The sequence below is a fragment of the Callorhinus ursinus genome, unplaced genomic scaffold (genome assembly GCF_003265705.2).
Source record: "Callorhinus ursinus isolate GAN/ISIS: 27379988/994484 unplaced genomic scaffold, GSC_fseal_2.0 scaffold24, whole genome shotgun sequence".
Classification (NCBI taxonomy): Eukaryota; Metazoa; Chordata; class Mammalia; order Carnivora; family Otariidae; genus Callorhinus; species Callorhinus ursinus.
This window is the reverse complement of record NW_027397086.1, coordinates 6298856-6316668: the sequence shown is the minus strand read 5'-3', so window position 1 is coordinate 6316668 and position 17813 is coordinate 6298856. Positions and strand designations below refer to the sequence as shown.

Sequence of the window (17813 nt, the reverse complement as noted above, 5' to 3'; positions counted from 1 at the left end):
CATATAAGGTGCTTAGCACAGTTCCTGGCACGTGGTAAGTGCTCAATAAATGTTAGCTGCTATTATTATTAGCTGCTATCAACACACACACATATATAAAATCTAGTGTTTTTTAATGTGTTTTTAGACTTTTTGAAAAATGGGATTCTACCAGAATGTGGACATTCATGGTTACCTTCTTGGTCTAGATCTATCTCAGGAGTGTTTGCATTTCACTATAGAACTTGATTTTGTCCCATAGATCTGTAGCAGTTCTTTGCCTTGATGACTATGTCATCTTAGACTTCAGGAACACATTTTGATGCACTAATTTTGCTGACAGGATTATGGTCCTGACAGTAAACAGTGCTACGTCTGTTGATGGTGATAAGCTTTTTCTCCGTGTACCCTGGGTACAATTCCCAGCACTTTCCAGCAGTGGCTAGATTCTCTCGGAGTGCCTCTGACACCGCTGCAGGCACAGAAGTGCACTCTTCTAGCAGCTGCACTGTTGTGGTGAGATTCAGTAAGACAGAATATTGATACCTGAAGTTTTCAAATGTGGTGCAGAGAGAGAGTCATACAGGAAGAGCAGAGGAAGGCATTTTTTATTATTTAAAAGGGTTTAATTCTAAATTTGAAACTTTTTCCCCTCCTTCAGCATGGAGATGTCTGAATACATGAATCTGCATATAAAGATGCACTATTGGAAGTTCTGTTAGCATGAACTGCTAATAACAGTAACTTGAGTGGAAGCGCTTTAGAAACCCATCATCCATGTAGTCTGCACTGAACTTCCCGACACTGTCATGCAGAATTTTGGCAGTGATGAGAAAATGGAGCCAATCTTCCAATTTCGTGCTTGGGCAAGGCTCTCAGACTGAGAAATGGGATGAGCGGGCAGCTGCATGGTGCCTCTTAACATTGAGATATGTGCTCTTTTTAAGTCTTACCTCCTAATCGCCTTTGGGATTATGCTACTGGTATCGTACTAACATCAAAATTGCTACAAACCAAGGGGAGCTAATTCTGTACTCTCCTTTCCCCTGCAGATGATCCCAGCCCTAGACTCAGTGCACAAGCTCAGGTCGCTGAGGATATTCTGGACAAATACAGGAATGCCATTAAGCGAACCAGCCCCAGTGAAGGAGCAATGGCAAACTATGAAAGTACAGGTGATCATCATGATAAAGATTTGAATACAGTTGACCCTGAACAATGTGTGGGGTGTGGGGGTGTGTGTGGGGTGGGTCGGTAGGGACACCACTGTCCCACATAGTTAATAATTTATATGTGACTTTTGACTCCCCAGAAATGACTGATAGCCTACTGTTGACTGGCAGCCTTAACAACATAGTCAATTAAGCATATTTTGCATGTTATATGTATTATATACTGTGTTCTTACAATAAAGTAAGCTAGAGAAAAGACAGTATTCTTAGAAAATCATGAGAGAATACATTAACAGTACTGTATGTATGTACTGAAAAAAAATCCACATGGGAGTGCCTGATTGGCTCAGTCAGAAGAGCATGTGATCCTTGATATTGGGGTTGTGAGTTCGAGCCCCACGTTGAGTATAGAAATTACTTAAAAATTGAAAAGAAAAATAATCCATGTATAAGTGGACCCATGCATTTCAAACCTATGTTGTTCATGGGTCAAGTGTTCTAACTTCGGTATCACAGTGAAAAGTGATCTGAATAAAAAGTAGCTTTTTTTTTTAAGATTTTATTTATTTATTTGAGAGGGAGAGAATGAGAGAGAGAGAGAGAGCACATGAGAGGGGGGAGGGTCAGAGGGAGAAGCAGACTCCCTGCCGAGCAGGGAGCCTGGGGCGGGACTTGATCCCGGGACTCCAGGATCATGACCTGAGCTGAAGGTAGTTGCTTAACCAACTGAGCCACCCAGGAGCCCCTAAAAAGTAGCTTTTTAATAGCTATTTTTAATAGCTGTCGGAAAAATATGGTATAATCCCTAAGATAAAGTAAGAGAAAAGAAATGTATATAAAAGCATAAATTATATACTGCATGTGTTTCTGCTTGTGTGTGCCCACACTTCCAGTGTTCCTGGAAGAATCTGACTGGTAATGTGAGATGGCTCAGGGAGAAATCATAGGGAGCGTAAGGGGAAGCCAAAGTAGAGATGGATTTCCCATACTTATTATTTTGAAAAGTTTCAAAGGACGGAAGAGTTGAATAGTACAGTGAAGGTCCATATTCCTTCTACCTGGACTTTATCAGTTGTTAACATTTTGCCACATTTTCTTTCTGTATATTTTTTCCTTTTTTTCCCTGAAGCATTTGAAATTATCTCCTAATAAAGGTAGTTGTCCTACATAAGCACAGTATCTTTATTATAGTATGAGTTTTTATTCCTTTTGATTTTATATATGAACGTATTCTCTAAATTGGTTAATTAAAAACATAAAACCAGCTGCAGGAGCCACAGATCTGTCCCAGCTCATCCTGGGCAGTGGGAAAAGCCCTAGTAAAGAGCCCTGGAGAGCCGAGGGCTGTCCAGCAAGCCACTTTCTGCTTGGGCAGGATTCCATGACTATAACATGAGGGTGTTATGTAAGATGATTTTTGAGGCCCCTCTTAGTTCTGTGGTTTAGCAATTGTGATTAAAGGCAATGAAAGTCTGTGACTTAACAGATAATGATTCAGTGCTTCATTGAACAGCTCTGACTGTAAAGTACAGTGCTAATTTATGGTCAAGTAGCTTGAACACCTCCTTGTGCTAGACTCTTCCAGGTTAACCTGCTTTTATCCTCTCTTGGGGGTGGGTTTGTGCAGAGGTCATGGGTGATGGTGAGAGTGCACATGACTCTCCTCGAGAGGAAACGCTGCAGAATATCTCGGCTGATGATCTCCCGGACTCTGCGAGCCAGGCGGCCCACCCTCAGGATTCTGCTTTCTCGTACAGGTATTTCTTTGATAGGATTTCAGATTTGTGGGTTTGGACTTTTCGTCATCACTGCAGTTGCTTCAAGTCAAATGATTCATTGAGCCACCGAGTAAATGTAGAGAGCAGAGAGATAAGAACGAAATGCTATTTCCTGAAAAGACTGTTTCACGTGGATGCCATATATCAAAGGCAATTCAGGGGTGAAAAGCCATATATCAATTCAGGGGTGAAAAGCCAACCACATGTGCTCACAGAGGCCATGTCAGTCATTTAAATGACACAAGTGGCAGTCCCTTTGCCCACACCAAGCTCCCTGGCCACGGGGGAAATGCTGGGGAGACTGAACAGATGGCAGGGTCAGCTGCAGTTTCAAGCAGTAGAGCAATAGGAAGGGCTTCTTGTCAAGTGGTGAGCTCGTCCTGTGGCAGGATCAGCCTTTCTCAAGAGATGTGATGGAGGGCGTTCTTGGTTTGCGTGAGGAGATGGGTCTGGTGACTTCTCTGGCCCCTGCTGACCCTGGCTTAATGCCCCTTTCTCATTCTCATAATGTTTGTTGTGAGACTCAGTATATGTTGCAGGGTCCAAAGGACTTGTTGTTTGATTCTGGTGACTTCACAGAATGATCCTGCCCAGAGCATTTTTATAGCCTTGCTCCTTGGGTAACTAGAAAGCCTGTTCCTGTAAGTGAGGTGTCAGTAAATTAAAAACTATCTTTTATTTATGACTGCTTAAAACATTTGAGTCCTGGGGTAGCATATTAATTTATATAGTGAGTGTTCATAAACTGTGACCGTATCTGCATGAAGAAATTACTGTACTTTTGGGGTGCCTGGGTGGGTCAGTTGGTTGGGTGGCTGCCTTCGGCTTGGGTTGTGATCCCGTGGTCCTGGGATCGAGCCCCACATCGGGCTCCCTGCTCGGCGGGGGAGTCTGCTTCTCCCTCTCCCTCTGCCCCTCCCCCCGCTTGTGCTCTCCCTCCCTCTCCCTCCCTCTCCCTCCCTCTAATAAATAAAATCTTTAAAAAAATTAATGTACTTTTGACTCACTCTTCAGAGATGCAAAAAAGAAACTGAGGCTTGCTCTTTGCTCTGCGGATTCTGTTGCTTTCCCAGTGCTAACCCATTCAACAAGGAACGGTTTACCGGACCATACAGACCCAGAGGGTAAGTTTTTCCTGTATTTATGGGTTGAACTATGTGAAACTGCCTGTACACAGCCTGTGTAAGCTATATAGCAATTCCATATGGTTCCATTAGTTTATTTGTAGTAGCATCGGGTAAGGGCACTTTGATTCCTGATGCTTCATTAAAGTGAGTGGCATTGCAACTTAGTTCTGCTGATCTGTGGTTGAGCAGAACTGACATCCCAGAGGCTGAGGGATGGCATGCAATGGAAATTCTCGACAATAACAGAATTCTCCCTCTCTGTCTTTTTTTTTTTGTTTAGACAATGAAATTGTATGCTTCTTAAAAGTTCAAATAGCTGAAGCAATTAATTTACAAGATAAGAACTTAATGGCTCAACTTCAAGAAACAATGCGTTGTGTGTGCCGCTTTGATAACAGAACTTGCAGGAAACTGCTGGCCTCTATTGCCGAGGACTACAGGTATTTACCCCAGCCTCCTGCATCTGTCACCTGGCATCAAGGATCTTCTTCCCTGTCTTGATTTCACAAGTGAATCTAGGCTAACTGCAACATGCTGGACTGTGTTTATCTGGATGTAGATTTCCAAAGAACACATTTGGATATTTATCTGGAAATGCAGTTGTAAGTGGGCAACTCTCCCCACTAATAGAGACGTGCACTGTCCTTCAGCTTTGCACTGAAGCAGGGTTAGCAGAGGTGAGGCCAGGATAATTAGGGCATCCTGTTCCTATTCTTGGGGGTGACCGGAAAAACGAATTCCCTGCAACAGGGAAGCAGGCGTAGGCCTAAAAATTGCTGCCCTCTGTCTGCTGCCGCCCTTTGCTAACAGTTCAGGAGAAGAGCGTCAGGGAGATTCTTGGGAGATAACCAGGCCCCCAGGCTTAGGGGATGGGCGCTCTAATGATTGTTACAATTAGACTGTAAGCAAATAATCGCTGATATGTTTAATGATCTAGTGCTATATTAACCTGTATTTTGTTGTTTTAGTCTTCTGTAGCAATCAGTTTCCTGTGAGGTGTGAGGTCTTACAGCATGGAGACCATGGGCCAATATAAAATAGATCAAGGATGCCTAGGGACTTAGTAACATGTAGTGAATTAGGTAGCTAAGTGGTCAGCCCAGTAGGTGTTATTCTTCACCAACACGAGCGGGCAGCATGATTAGTCCTCAAGACAGTTGTCTGCAGCCTGACATGATTAATTCATTTAGGGCTCTTCGTCTCCGAGGAAGTGTGCACTGTATGTATATGATGTCCTGCAAAGTCTATTTTCTTTTAGGAAAAGGGCACCCTATATTGCTTATCTCACTCGCTGCCGGCAAGGGCTGCAGACCACGCAGGCCCACCTGGAGAGGCTACTGCAGAGGGTGTTGCGGGACAAAGAGGTGGCCAATCGATACTTCACCACTGTCTGTGTGAGGTTGCTGCTTGAGAGCAAAGAAAAGAAGATCCGGGAATTCATTCACGGTAACGAAAGGCTTTTAGACTAAGCAGCTCTTCAGCCATGTGTTAGTGGGGAGATGCGGACATCTTTGTATTGCTTGTGTGAGCAGTTGTGTGTCTAAGACTAGTAGTCCCTTAAATTCCCAGGTGTCTTATGGATTCTTAATCATTAAACCTTGATGTCGAACCAGTAAATGTCATTTTTATCATGGATCGAATATCTGTAGTTTATACAAAATTGGGAAAATTGGTTAAAGTTTTGGATCCGCAAAATTCTTCTCATATTCAAAAACAAAGCATATCATTAAAATTTTTTTAGTTTTTACTCTTTAATATTTATTTTTAAAATTCCACTATAATTAATGTACAGTGTCGTCTTAGTTTTAGGTGTACAGTATAGTGATTCAGTACATTAGTCAAAGTATGTCATTTTTGTAACAAACCCCTTGCTCTTAAACTTTTGCATATTTCTTACGTTTCTCCCGATTTTAATGATTTGGCCACGTATTCTCCTAAAATAAACCCTACCCAGATACTTTTGGCTTTAAGTGCATAACATCTGCATAGCTAGTTATTAAAATGATTTCTGTAATTTCCTTTTTAAAGTTATTCAGATAGTGTATTTAAAAAATTGTTATTTTGCATTGGAGACTTTCAGCAACTCACAGCAGCTGATGATAAAACTGCTCAGGTAGAAGATTTTCTGCAGTTCCTTTATGGTGCGATGGCCCAGGATGTCATATGGCAGAATGCGAGTGAAGAGCAGCTTCAGGACGCTCAGCTGGCCATCGAACGCAGTGTGATGAATCGGATTTTCAAGCTTGCTTTCTACCCTAACCAGGATGGGGACATACTTCGTGACCAGTGAGCACTCCCATGTTTACTGCGCCCGGGTTGACTGCGTAGGGGTACATCAGCCATTCCCATGTTCACAGCAGCTGTGCTGAGACTTAGTGGGTGACAGTGAAGGCAGTGTGTGTTACCATTTTTCACCCATCTGATTCCAAGATCAGAAAGAAGGGTAACTCTGTTTTCAGGGCAGTGGGAATGAGGCCGGAGGGTGTCTCAGTTGCTGTGGCCTTTTGGAGGGCACCGCTGCTCTTCCAAACCAGCTTGTTCTCCCCTCCTTTCTCTTCCTTCAGATCTTGACTGCAGCGCTTCTTCCCTGGCCTTTCCGGCTGGGTCCTGTCCCTGGCAGGGCTCTCCTGGGCCTGTGTACCTTTTGTTAGCACTTGCCACCGTTGCGCTTTGACATTCCTCCGCCTGGTGCTACTGACATTTTGGGTCAGATAGTTTTTTGGTGTGGAAGGCTGCTGTGTGCCTTGTGGGATGTTTAGCAGCAGCCCTGGTCTGAACACACTAGATACCCGTAGTACCCCCTGCTGTGAGAACCAGAATGTCTCCAGGCACTGCCGAATGCCCCTCAGGGGGGCAGAATCACCCCCTTCTTGATCACCGCTGTGTGTGGTCATCTGGTGAGCGCCGCTCTCCTCCACTGCGTCTTCGGCTCCACAAGAGCAGGAACATCATGCTTTTTATTCACCACTCTCCCGCAGCATCATGCACAGTGCCTGACTTCCATATGCTCATTATCTGTTTAGTAGGAAGGAAAAGCTCTACGTTTGGGTATGAAAAAATATCTGGAAATGTATGGTGTATGAATTATGTCTCAATAAAGCAGATTTAAAAAAATAATCCTAAAAAAAAAATTAATCCTGGAAAAAAAAATACCTGGAGTGGTAACAGGGGTTATATTTTCAGTAATGAGACTAGGGATGATTTCGTATTTTCACGTTTCCTTGTTTGCATTTTCTTGAGCACTGCTTTCCAACCCTGTTTCTCCCCCAAGCATGTTGAAGTGGCTTCTGTGCACCCCAGCAGTAACACTGGCTTACTGTGCCAGTGGCTCTCAAGGGGTCCATGTGATAGGACCTCGGGGTGATGCGTGAGTGATTTATAGAAGGATTCTTTCATGGAAGTGCTAAGATCTTGCGTACATGTTCAGTGAATGGGTTAGGATTGTTCCAGCCTGCCTCTCCCACTGGTTCATACTCTCAGAGATCTGCCCAGGCTTCTGTACTTACTTTGCCAAATGGGACCTGTTTTCTCTCCAGAGACCAGTTTTTGGCTTCCAGAATGGGGTAAGGAGTTAGGGACAGTCAAACTATTTACCTCAAAGAGTAGCTTTGAAGCAGATTATTCCTACGCCCTCCTCCATGGCATTTCTGCAGGTGTTACAGAGTGGACAGTTAACATAGTATTCTGGAAAGAACAGTAGAAACCAAGAAAGCTGGGTGTAGCCCCTGCTACTAATCTGTGTGTGACCTTAGGCAGATCCTTCACCTTTTTAAGCCTGATTATTTTCATCTCTGAAATGAGAGAGAGTTTTGAGTGTTCTCAAGAGCCCTTCTCGATCTAAACTTCTGTCATCTTTGGTTTCTGGCTTTTGATCCCTGTACTTCCTCTGTGCTCTGTATTAATTAGCGCGTCCCCCGGTGGCTTCTGGGCTGGGCCTCCTCTCCTTTGTCCCTTGGAATGTGCTGTCCTCGGCTGGGAAGGAGGACTTCCCTCCTCTCCTTGTCTCCCCTCAGCTCACTTAGCATTTCTAAGCAGATCCTAAGTGTGAGACTCTTTTTGACAAGAGAATACTTAGAGCTAAGAGATACTCTCAACTGTAATTGTGATCTGTATTTCAAAATAAGTTTAAATGTTTTGAAAAAGCCAATTATGACTCTTTGTGTACCTTATTATCTGAAATATGTATTTACATATGTGTTTTGGGGGGTTTGCAGGGTTCTTCATGAACATATTCAGAGATTGTCTAAAGTAGTGACTGCAAATCACAGAGCTCTTCAGATACCAGAGGTAATGCACGTGTATACGGCACGGGTGGTCCTATTCCATATGCACGGAGACAGAACGTAATAAATTATAAAGCACAATTCGCATTAGCTGTAAGTCCAACTGTGAAGTTCTCAAAGGTCCTAGGGTTAAAATTGCCTGGCACGGAACAGCACGTCAGCGGGGAGGTGAGGAGGAGGCTGCACTGAGGGCCCTGAAGCCACCCCGCCTCCCGCTGCCGTGCTCCCCATGGAGGTGTTCTCTTTGTTTTAGAGAGAGATCGTGATGAAGGGGATCCAAGGGAGAGAGAGAATCTTAAGCAGGCTCCGGACGCAGGGCTCTGTCTCACGACCCTGAGATCGTGACCTGAGCCGAAATCAAGAGTCGGACACTTAACCAACTGAATCACCCAGGCTCCCCCTCCATAGATGTTTTTATAGTCCTGTTTCTGCAGAAAAGTCCCATTTGAATAAGGGATCTGGTGACACTCCACAGAGTGTGACTACTGTTATTCCAGGGGAGGAAATTAAATCCGAATGTGACGTCACAATTACCTTGTAGTGTCATACAGTTTTACAAAGTAATAGGAAAATTTCAGGTATTTGAGCTCTCTGGTTGTTTTATTAAAAGTCCCCACTAATGAAATATTGATTAGCATGAGTTTTTAAATTGTCTTTTGCCTTTTTGAATCTGTTCTTTTCTAGAGCTACTGCAACAAATGTACGTATTTTTAAATTGTTTTCTTTCAGAAGTAGCTTGTTTGTGCTTTTAGAATCAGCTACTACATGTAGAGAAGTTCCATTCTAGCTGCTTAAGAAAGAGAAGTATTTGAAATTTTTTGAATTCTAGGTTGGGTGTTATCGTATGCCCTTTCCTCCATTAATGGATATCTGGGTTGCTTTATTCGAAAATGCAAATTATTTAAAAGTTTAAAAATTAAGCTTCAGTCTTAGTGGGAGGGGAAGGAGCAGCAATCTGGCTTTAGTGAAGAAAGGAAAAGGCACCAAGCTTGCCCTTCTGCTTCCTGACATGGAGGTTGCTATGGTGGCTTCCTGTGGTTGCTGTTAGATTCAAGATCTGTCTGTCTGTCTCTGGTCTCACTTAGGTTTATCTTCGGGAGGCCCCATGGCCATCTGCACAGTCGGAAATCAGGACAATAAGTGCTTACAAGACCCCCCGCGACAAAGTGCAGTGCATTCTGCGAATGTGCTCCACCATCATGAACCTCCTGAGCCTAGCCAATGAGGACTCCGTCCCTGGAGCAGATGACTTTGTCCCTGTTTTGGTATTTGTGTTGATAAAGGTGGGCCCCTTACTATTACTAATGAAAAGAGTTTATTTGGCATTTCTAAGCAGGGTGGTGCAGGTCTTCCCATGCTCCAGAGACCTCAGCTCTTCCCAGTCTCAAGCTCTGTGTTACCCAGAAAGAAAGTGTCTAATGTGAAGTTTGGTTCTATCCAGAAGTTAAAGTTTTCAGAAGAAAGAATAGGAGGACCAGATTGCTAGATGAACATTTCCAGCTGTTACGTGCCTGAGGTTCTTGGTTGGAGCTTGGTTGTAATTACTGAGTGAATGAATGAAGGAATGAATGAGGGCAAGTTCTTTTTGTTGTGCTTTTCCCATCTCCTTCCACATTGAATTCTTCCTAGTGCTTGTCACGTGAGGTATCAAGTCTCCCAAATACCTCTCTTCTCTTTTAGCCTCTTATTTTGTAATTGTGCCATATTATTTTATTTATTTTATTTTATTTTTAAAGATTTTATTTATTTGACAGAGATAGAGATAGAGCAGGAACACAAGCAGGGGGAGTGGGAGAGGGAGAAGCAGGCTTGAGCCTGATGTGGGACTTGATCCCAGGACCCTGAGATGATGACCTGAGCCGAAGGCAGACGCTTAATGACTGAGCCACCCAGGCGCCTGTGCCATGTTATTTTAAAACGTACTGACATCTCTCTCTCTTTTTTTTAAGATTTATTTTATTTATTTTGGGGGGGGAAGGAGAGAGGGGCAGAGGGAGAGGATCTCAAGCCGTCTCTGCACTGAGCACAGAGCCTGACATGGGGCTTGATCTCACAACCCTGAGATCATGACCTGAGCCAAAATCAAGAGTTGGACACTCAACCGACAGAGCCACCCAGGCGCCCCCCCCACCCGTATTTGTGGTATTTCTGCAGTCTGAACTCTTAGCTCCATCAACAGCCCATAGGATCCGTGTGCGGTCAGCCTTCATAACTCCTGCTGCTGGCCTCACTCTCCTCTCTTCCACATGTGGTGTGACTAGTTCTTGTGCAGAGTCCGTTTGAACGTGTTCCGAGGCAAAGGCCTTAGCTTCTCCCAACCACTTAAAACACTTGTGTCCATCCTTTCCCCCTTAAGAAAGTCAAAAAGCAGTGGATGTTCTGTGTTACCTCTGGCAACAGAGGGCATGTTCTCTTTTTAGTTTTTTTCTTTCTCTGCTGATTCTGCCCGGACTTCTAACTCACTTGGCGTATAGCATTTATTTCCTTATCTAACATTTTGGAATCCTGGGATGTTGAGGAGGTCTGCTAGGATGAGTTCAGCCTCCTTAGGGACCAGCAAGCTTCAGTGACTTATAAGGATGGAAAGCTCTAGATAGCTAGATAGTTCAGCTGGCCCTAGAACCCAAGTTGCCTTTCCAGTATACTGTTGTTGCTCATAGTGGCTAGGGTTTATAAATCGCTTCCAGAGAAGAATTTGGGCATTATTTTCAAAAAGGACTGGTAGCTTTTCCACAGAAAAACATTTGAAGATGTTAACTTAGATGATTTTTGCAGAGCTCTACATCTGAGTATTTGACTCTCTTATTTTTCACTTCTCTAGGCAAATCCGCCCTGCTTGCTGTCCACTGTCCAGTATATCAGTAGCTTTTATGCCAGCTGTCTGTCTGGGGAGGAATCCTATTGGTGGATGCAGTTCACAGCGGCAGTGGAGTTCATTAAAACTATCGACGACCGAAAGTGACCAAGACCAAGGCCCACCAAGGCCGCAAACTGTTAGGCGGGCAAACAGATCTCTTAGAAAATGTACCAGCTGCTTGGAAGGCTGAAGATTGTTTTTGTATCATATTGTACAGTATTCAGACATTTTAAAACAGATCTTTACTAAACAGATTAATGAGCTAACAAGCAGGTTCTCTTTTCTTTGGGTTCTTTTCCTTTCTGTTGCGTATTTGGTTATTTTCTTGTCCCAAGTAGAGAATTAGTACTGCAAAAAGGGACCACATTTTTCAGGTATTTTGAAATATTAAAAAACAGAACAAAATCTAGAAAACTCCTAGATCTCCATTCATGGATACCCATTCTTTCCTTTTATTTAAAAAAATAAAAAGAACAGTACACCTCTTTTTAGATGCTGTCTAATCTTACATGCATCTAATGGAAGGAGAATACCAGTTGCACTGAGAATTATAATGGTGGTGACATTAGTGGCATTATCTATAAATATACTCACCTAGATTGAAAAGCTAAGAAGGAAATGTAAATATAATATATATTTATATTTGATGTAATATGGACATCTTCAGATTCTAATAAACAAGGAATATTGCTGATAGTAGGTTGTGACGTACCCTCTTGTGAAATGGTTTCCTGGACAAAGTTTAAGCTGAGCTTAAAAGCAACAAACAAATACACAGAAATATTAATTAAAGTGGAAAACAGTTTCCTGAACTTTCTAGGTGTGGAGTTTGATGCACAAGGCTGCCTTTGATGAGGGGTATAACCATCACTTAGACATTCCTCACCACGGACGTCTTTGAGCCTGCAGGAGGAAGGAGGTAGACCCTTTAATCGCCATGCATTGTGTACAAAGGAACAGTAGACACCTGATACGTTACTGTGGTACTTCTTATCTGAAATACTGAATACAGTGTAGAAACCCCAAACAGAACTCCTTTCAAACCTTTGATTGTAATATATTTTTGATGATTATTCACATTGAATGACAGACCAGGAATTCAGTGAATGTCATTTTTTTTAAAAACTAATTTGTATTGTCTGCTCTAGTGATACAAGTTTTACTAGTGATAAACTATTTTAATCAACCATATTATTCTTATGGAAAAAAAATATTTTGGCAGGTTTCTGTGCCTTTATTTCCCTCTTCTGAACAAAAGTCTATGTTTCAGTATTTTGGTTTGATTGTATATTGATAATCAGGAGTGGGTTTTGGTGTCTGAGAAATTGGCCAAGGAGGCACACCAAAGCTTCAAGCACAAGTCTTGTACATAAGTCATGACTGACTGGTTTCACTTTGTATGTTTCCTAAACATGGTGAGCTGCTTTTATAACACACCCGGTCCCATACTTTGAGTCCCTTGTTGCGGGCAGCATTTCTAGGCATTTTTAAGGGAACTGTGACAAACAACCTTGAGCAGATGAATACAGAGGCTGTCTTCTTCTCTCCAAGACCTCTGTGTTTAATTGTGCCTAAAGAGGCCGGATTTTCTTTATGCCTCCACCTCTTCTCATTCATTTATTTTAAAATACCAAAATAACAAGTTGCATAGGAGTGTGGGATGTGGTTTCTGTCTTTTAGGGAGAGATCAGAATTAAACTAGTACTACAAAATGTCCTTGGAATGTTAGGTCAAGCAATCTGTGGAGTCCTGCACTTCATGGGTTGTAACTGTCAAACTTGCCTAGGTATTTAGATTGTCAAATCCTATCCTAAACACTTTACAGAGACTTAACAGTCTGACACGGTTTCTAAGACCCGAGGGGGAGTCCATTTACTTCAGCATTTGATTCAATAAATGTTAAGTCAGTAGAAGACTTGGAATAGTTGGAATGCATTATTACGGGACTTCATAGAGATTTTTTTTCTCCAAATGGTGTTACATCTCTGCTGTGTTATCACTGTGGAAATAGATGAGAAGCTGTGGACGTGGCACAGGGCTCTTTCCTGGGGAGGAGAAGGTGGTGAGTTGGGGGATTTCGGGCTGCGCTGGAGGCAGGAGGTAAGAGCTGAGCGGCGCTAGAGCCAGTGGTGAGGGTAGAAGCCCACAGACCTGGCACCAGACGACACCGGAGATTGGCAGGGGCTTGAGTCTCGCCTCAGGTGCTGGCAGGGCAGCGCAGCCCCGCTGTTTAAGGAGCAGCGAAGTTTCCCGCTGGAAACCCGGTTAGGAGCACGGACAAACCAGCATTCACTGTTGCCGGTTTCATGTGGCATCATGACTCATTACGGTGCTGATCTCTGAATAGAGGAATTGGTAACACATGGCCATGGTAGGGCGTGAGACAGCCAGCGATTGGATTTCGCTCCTTCAGGAAGGAGGAATAGTTGTTCCTCGGTTCTTACCACACTTCCTCCCAGTACCTGTTTTGTATGAAGGATTAGTGCAAAAGTGTAAAATCACCCACAGGAGACATTCAGTAGCCACTGATTCTTACATGGAATTTGCAACGATAATGTTAAATGGAGAGAGAGTGGCTCAGTTCACTGAAATCTTATGCAGTTAACTTCTCTAATGAGAAATGAGTTTGTATTTTGTATTAATATTCTGCTTCTGGAGACAGGAGTACAGATTGAAGATTGTGTTTCCTTGTGAAATTATTTTTTATTAAAACCTGGTAAATATTTTGTTTACTTTCTCTACTTTAGTTCACATCTCAGCCACAGTAATTGCTTTTTTCTGATTTTTCTTTTAAAAACCTGCTGATGAAAGCCTTTTTTTTAATACAGATATTAAATCGCTGTAGTAAGAGAATTAGGCTTTGTGAGGGATTGAAAATAGACGTGTTGCATGGTTTTTCTTTTCCTGTTGTGTCCTGGAAGCCTTTGTCTAACACGGACTTTCAGTATACGTGTTGCTGAGGTGCATGAGCAAGAGAACAGAAACCGGGCCCAGACAGTGGCCAGGCTGTGCTGAGACCCTGTAGCCGACTGCGCGTGCCCATCCAGCACCTCTGTCGAGTCACCTGCCATAGGGATTCCAATTTGGGCCGAGTAAAGGTCAACTACATAATTAAAATGGGGGAGACTAAACTTAAAAGATTCCTTTCTCTGATGTGACTGGGTTGTGGAAAGGGGAAGTTGGACCACACTTGCTCAAAATTATTAGTGGATTACATAGAAGTGATAGAAATGTAGTGGGGTTAGCTTCCTCCATGTGTGTCTTAGACTTTCTCTTCCTGCGTCTCCATTCTCGCTTTATTTCTTTAAGGAGAAGTCTGTATTTGTTGTCTTTTTAGTTCTTTTAAGTCTAGTGGATGTATTCTGTATGCGATTGCCATCATTGGGGGGCGGATCAGAAACAATCTTGTTGAAGCTCAAAGAATTTTTAGTAGGTTAACAGTGATGAGACATTTGAAATATTTTGAATGCCAAAATGCTTGAGAACTTTGCCCGATTAATACTTAATATATTTTAGAATGTAGGTTACCCAAGAAGTAGGATGACCAGAAATAGCTTTATTCCTCCTGAGAACACTCGGAGAAAGGAAAACATAGTTTGCTTCAGTGTCATGGTTGGTGTGGAGTCACCGTGGAGCTGGTGTGTCCCACAGGCCTGCGCTCAGCAAAGGTTAAGTTCAAGAGGGAGGAAGTCCTCTCTACCGGGTTTTGGCAGATAGTGTGGGCAGCGGCCACACGCCTTAAGAATTCACCTCTGCTGAGCTGATACTCTGTCTTGTTTACCGTATTCTTGTGCTTCACCTGTATTACAAAGCGTTGTACTGCCTCTCCTCTTGAAACTGATAAAACCTTCTCTAAGCCTCAGTTAATGAGCTTGCACAATCTTGTATATGTACAGGAAACTCCTCCTGTCTTCTAATGTGATGACTAATGTATCATTCTGTAAAGCTGATTAAAAAGGGAGAGCAGTTGAATTCACTGGATTTTATGTTTCCATCATCTATTTTATATGCAGAAGCAGTTCTGAAGGTTTCTTTGACTTCAAATATTACTAATTTCTCCATGAATTCACACTTGTCTTTTTTGCCTGAATGTCTAAGGATATTTGTTAAGTGTGGTTCGGGAAGGAATGAGCATGAACTCGCGGTTACTAAGGCGATGGTGAACATTTACTGGTTCCACACAGTTTCTATCTGACTCTTGTATTTGGTAGCTACTCATCAGCCTTAGTTCTGCGAACAGAAGTCCCCATCACGGTATTCACTGAAGCCTTTATTAATCTTTTCAGCTGAGGGGAGGTGCTATCAGACAAGGAGCCCTTGTCACAAGCTCACTCTGCAGGCTTCCCTCACTGGTGGAAAGGTGCTTTCCCTATATTGATTGCACTTCATTTAGAAGGAAACATTAAAAATTTTGATTAGGGCTTCATTTTCATTCAGTCTGTTCAATATTAAAGTCAATGCTATCACTTGCCTAAAACTGAAAATAGAATCCAACTTTTCTTGCCAACTTGGCATTACCTATGTGCTTGGACTCCTGTTAACATTTTACCCACTCAACCCCTGTCTCCCAGTGAGTGGCTCCGTAGCCTTTCCCGAAGGATGTTGAGCTGTGTCACTGTTGAGCTAGGCCTCCCTGTAGTGCTGCCTGTAAGATGTGTCACGATCCTGAGAAGCGAGATCATTTCTCAGAAGTGCTTCTTGGCTATAAATGTGTCCTCTGCCTAGAGATGTAAGGATTCATTAAAGAGCTTTTGCTTCAGTCATTTCATTCCAGAAGAATCCTTTTCCATCTTCTTGGGGTACCAAAATGCAGTACATAGACTTTAAAAAAAAAATTGACCAAAGAGACCAGAAAAATCTCTGGCTGTGGGGATCCTGAAAACATCTTCCACATGTGGGAATAGCTCTCAGTTCCAAGTCATTGAACTTGTTGTAGATGCCGAACATGAAAACCACAGTAGACTTATTTCTGTTAACTAGGAATTCAGCATATTGCTGGCCAAAACCATTAAATTTTATGTTCCTGTGAAAAGAGTATCTGATGTGATTTTTTTTTTTAATATTTTAGCTGGATTCTTTTTTTTTTTTTTTTAAAGATTTTATTTATTTATTTGAGACAGAGAGAATGAGAGAGAGAGAGCACATGAGAGGGGGGAGGGTCAGAGGGAGAAGCAGACTCCCCGCTGAGCGGGGAGCCCGATGCGGGACTCGATCCAGGGACTCCAGGATCATGACCTGAGCCGAAGGCAGTCGCTTAACCAACTGAGCCACCCAGGCGCCCTGATGTGATTTTTTTAAAGTCATCTCTATGCCCGACGGGCTTGACCTCACGACCCTGGGATCAAGAGTTGCTCCACTGACTGAGCCATCCAGGCACCCCTTCTGATGTGATTTTTAAAAACAGGACATTTTCACCTCAGCTTTCCTTGCCCCTCTTAATTTGTAGGTTTGACAGAAATTTTGTAACCAGGGCTGTTGAATCAGATATGTAGCCACTGATGTTTCTTAGTCATTCCTGGGGAATTCAGTCAGGGGATCTGTCCTGACTCTGACCAAATGAATTATAATCTCCAGGAGTGGGACCCAAAATTGTGCCTTAGGGAGTTCTGTAAACCATTGTTTTCCAAACTTCCCTCTTGAGAATCATCTGGTACTCTTGTTTGTAAATCTGAATTTATTGAGGTTGGAACCAGGCATCTTTACATCCTTTACATCCTGGCTCTAGGCTATCTGGGCTAGAGAGTCAGGAAAAGACCAAAGATTAAATTTTAAAAGAAACACAGAAGCCACCTTTCAAAGACCTGTATTACAGGTACTTGATCAGTGTTGCAGACGTGAGTCTGGAAAAGTTGGCAGCTTGGTTCTCGGAAGATCTCCGAATCATGTGCGTTTACCAGGGCAGTGGTCAGGACCCCGTCATGAGACAGGCGGAAGAAAACACCCAGTCACAGCATTTTCTCCAGCAACAGATGAGATGTGGCAATGAGGGAATAGTGAAGCATACAAGGGGGTGATGTCAGTCAAAAGATGACATGGCACGGTATATCGTTATTCCAGGCGGGTCTCAGAGATGGGGCCTGTGGGCATATGAAGAAGGGTCTTCAATTTATGGGGAAGGGGAAGTAGACTATGGTGAACTCACAGATACAAACAGTGGAAGGTGACCAGCAACCACAGTCCTAGCTGATAACATTTTATTTCTGAGGGACCAAACAAAGGCATGGGATGGATGATTCTTTTTTTTTTTTTAAGATTTTATTTATTCATTTGAGACACAGAGAGAGAGAATGAGCAGGGAGAGAGGCAGAGGGAGAGGGAGAAGCAGGCTCCTCGCTGAGCCAGGAGCCCAATGTGGGGCTCGGTCCCAGGTCCCTGGGATCATGACCTGAGCTGAAGGCAGACGCTTAACCATCTGAGCCACCCAGGCGCCCCTGGACGATTCTTATTTGGCTGTCGTGTGGTAGTCTTATTTCCAAATCATATACATTCTTTATAATTTTTAATAATTAAAAGTATCTTCTATAAAAACAAAAATGAGTCCTCCAGGTGACGTTCTCAGGGAAGTTTGAGAAGCGCCCAGAGAGCCAACATTTCACAAAGCATGAACCAGTGGCCCA

General features: G+C 43.0%; 1 protein-coding gene and 1 pseudogene across 6 annotated transcripts in view; both read left to right on the top strand.

Annotated features, from left to right (window-relative positions):
• Positions 1-16228, top strand: part of GAPVD1 (GTPase activating protein and VPS9 domains 1) — a 79772-nt gene extending 63544 nt beyond the window's left edge. For 5 of the 6 annotated variants that reach the window (XM_025887949.2, XM_025887946.2, XM_025887948.2 and 2 more), the window contains 9 exons: positions 1032-1154; positions 2779-2908; positions 3944-4053; positions 4337-4496; positions 5315-5502; positions 6129-6342; positions 8271-8343; positions 9425-9622; positions 11161-16228. In XM_025887949.2, the coding sequence (XP_025743734.1) occupies positions 1032-1154; positions 2779-2908; positions 3944-4053; positions 4337-4496; positions 5315-5502; positions 6129-6342; positions 8271-8343; positions 9425-9622; positions 11161-11301 (1337 nt within the window). In that variant the 3' untranslated portion in view covers positions 11302-16228. Of the gene's footprint in view, positions 1-1031; positions 1155-2778; positions 2909-3943; positions 4054-4336; positions 4497-5314; positions 5503-6128; positions 6343-8270; positions 8344-8592; positions 9623-11160 lie in introns of those variants that run through there. The other variant, XM_073905748.1, reaches the window with a different exon arrangement.
• Positions 13168-17429, top strand: LOC112836653 (single-stranded DNA-binding protein, mitochondrial pseudogene; annotated as a pseudogene).
• Positions 17430-17813: the final 384 nt, after the last annotated feature.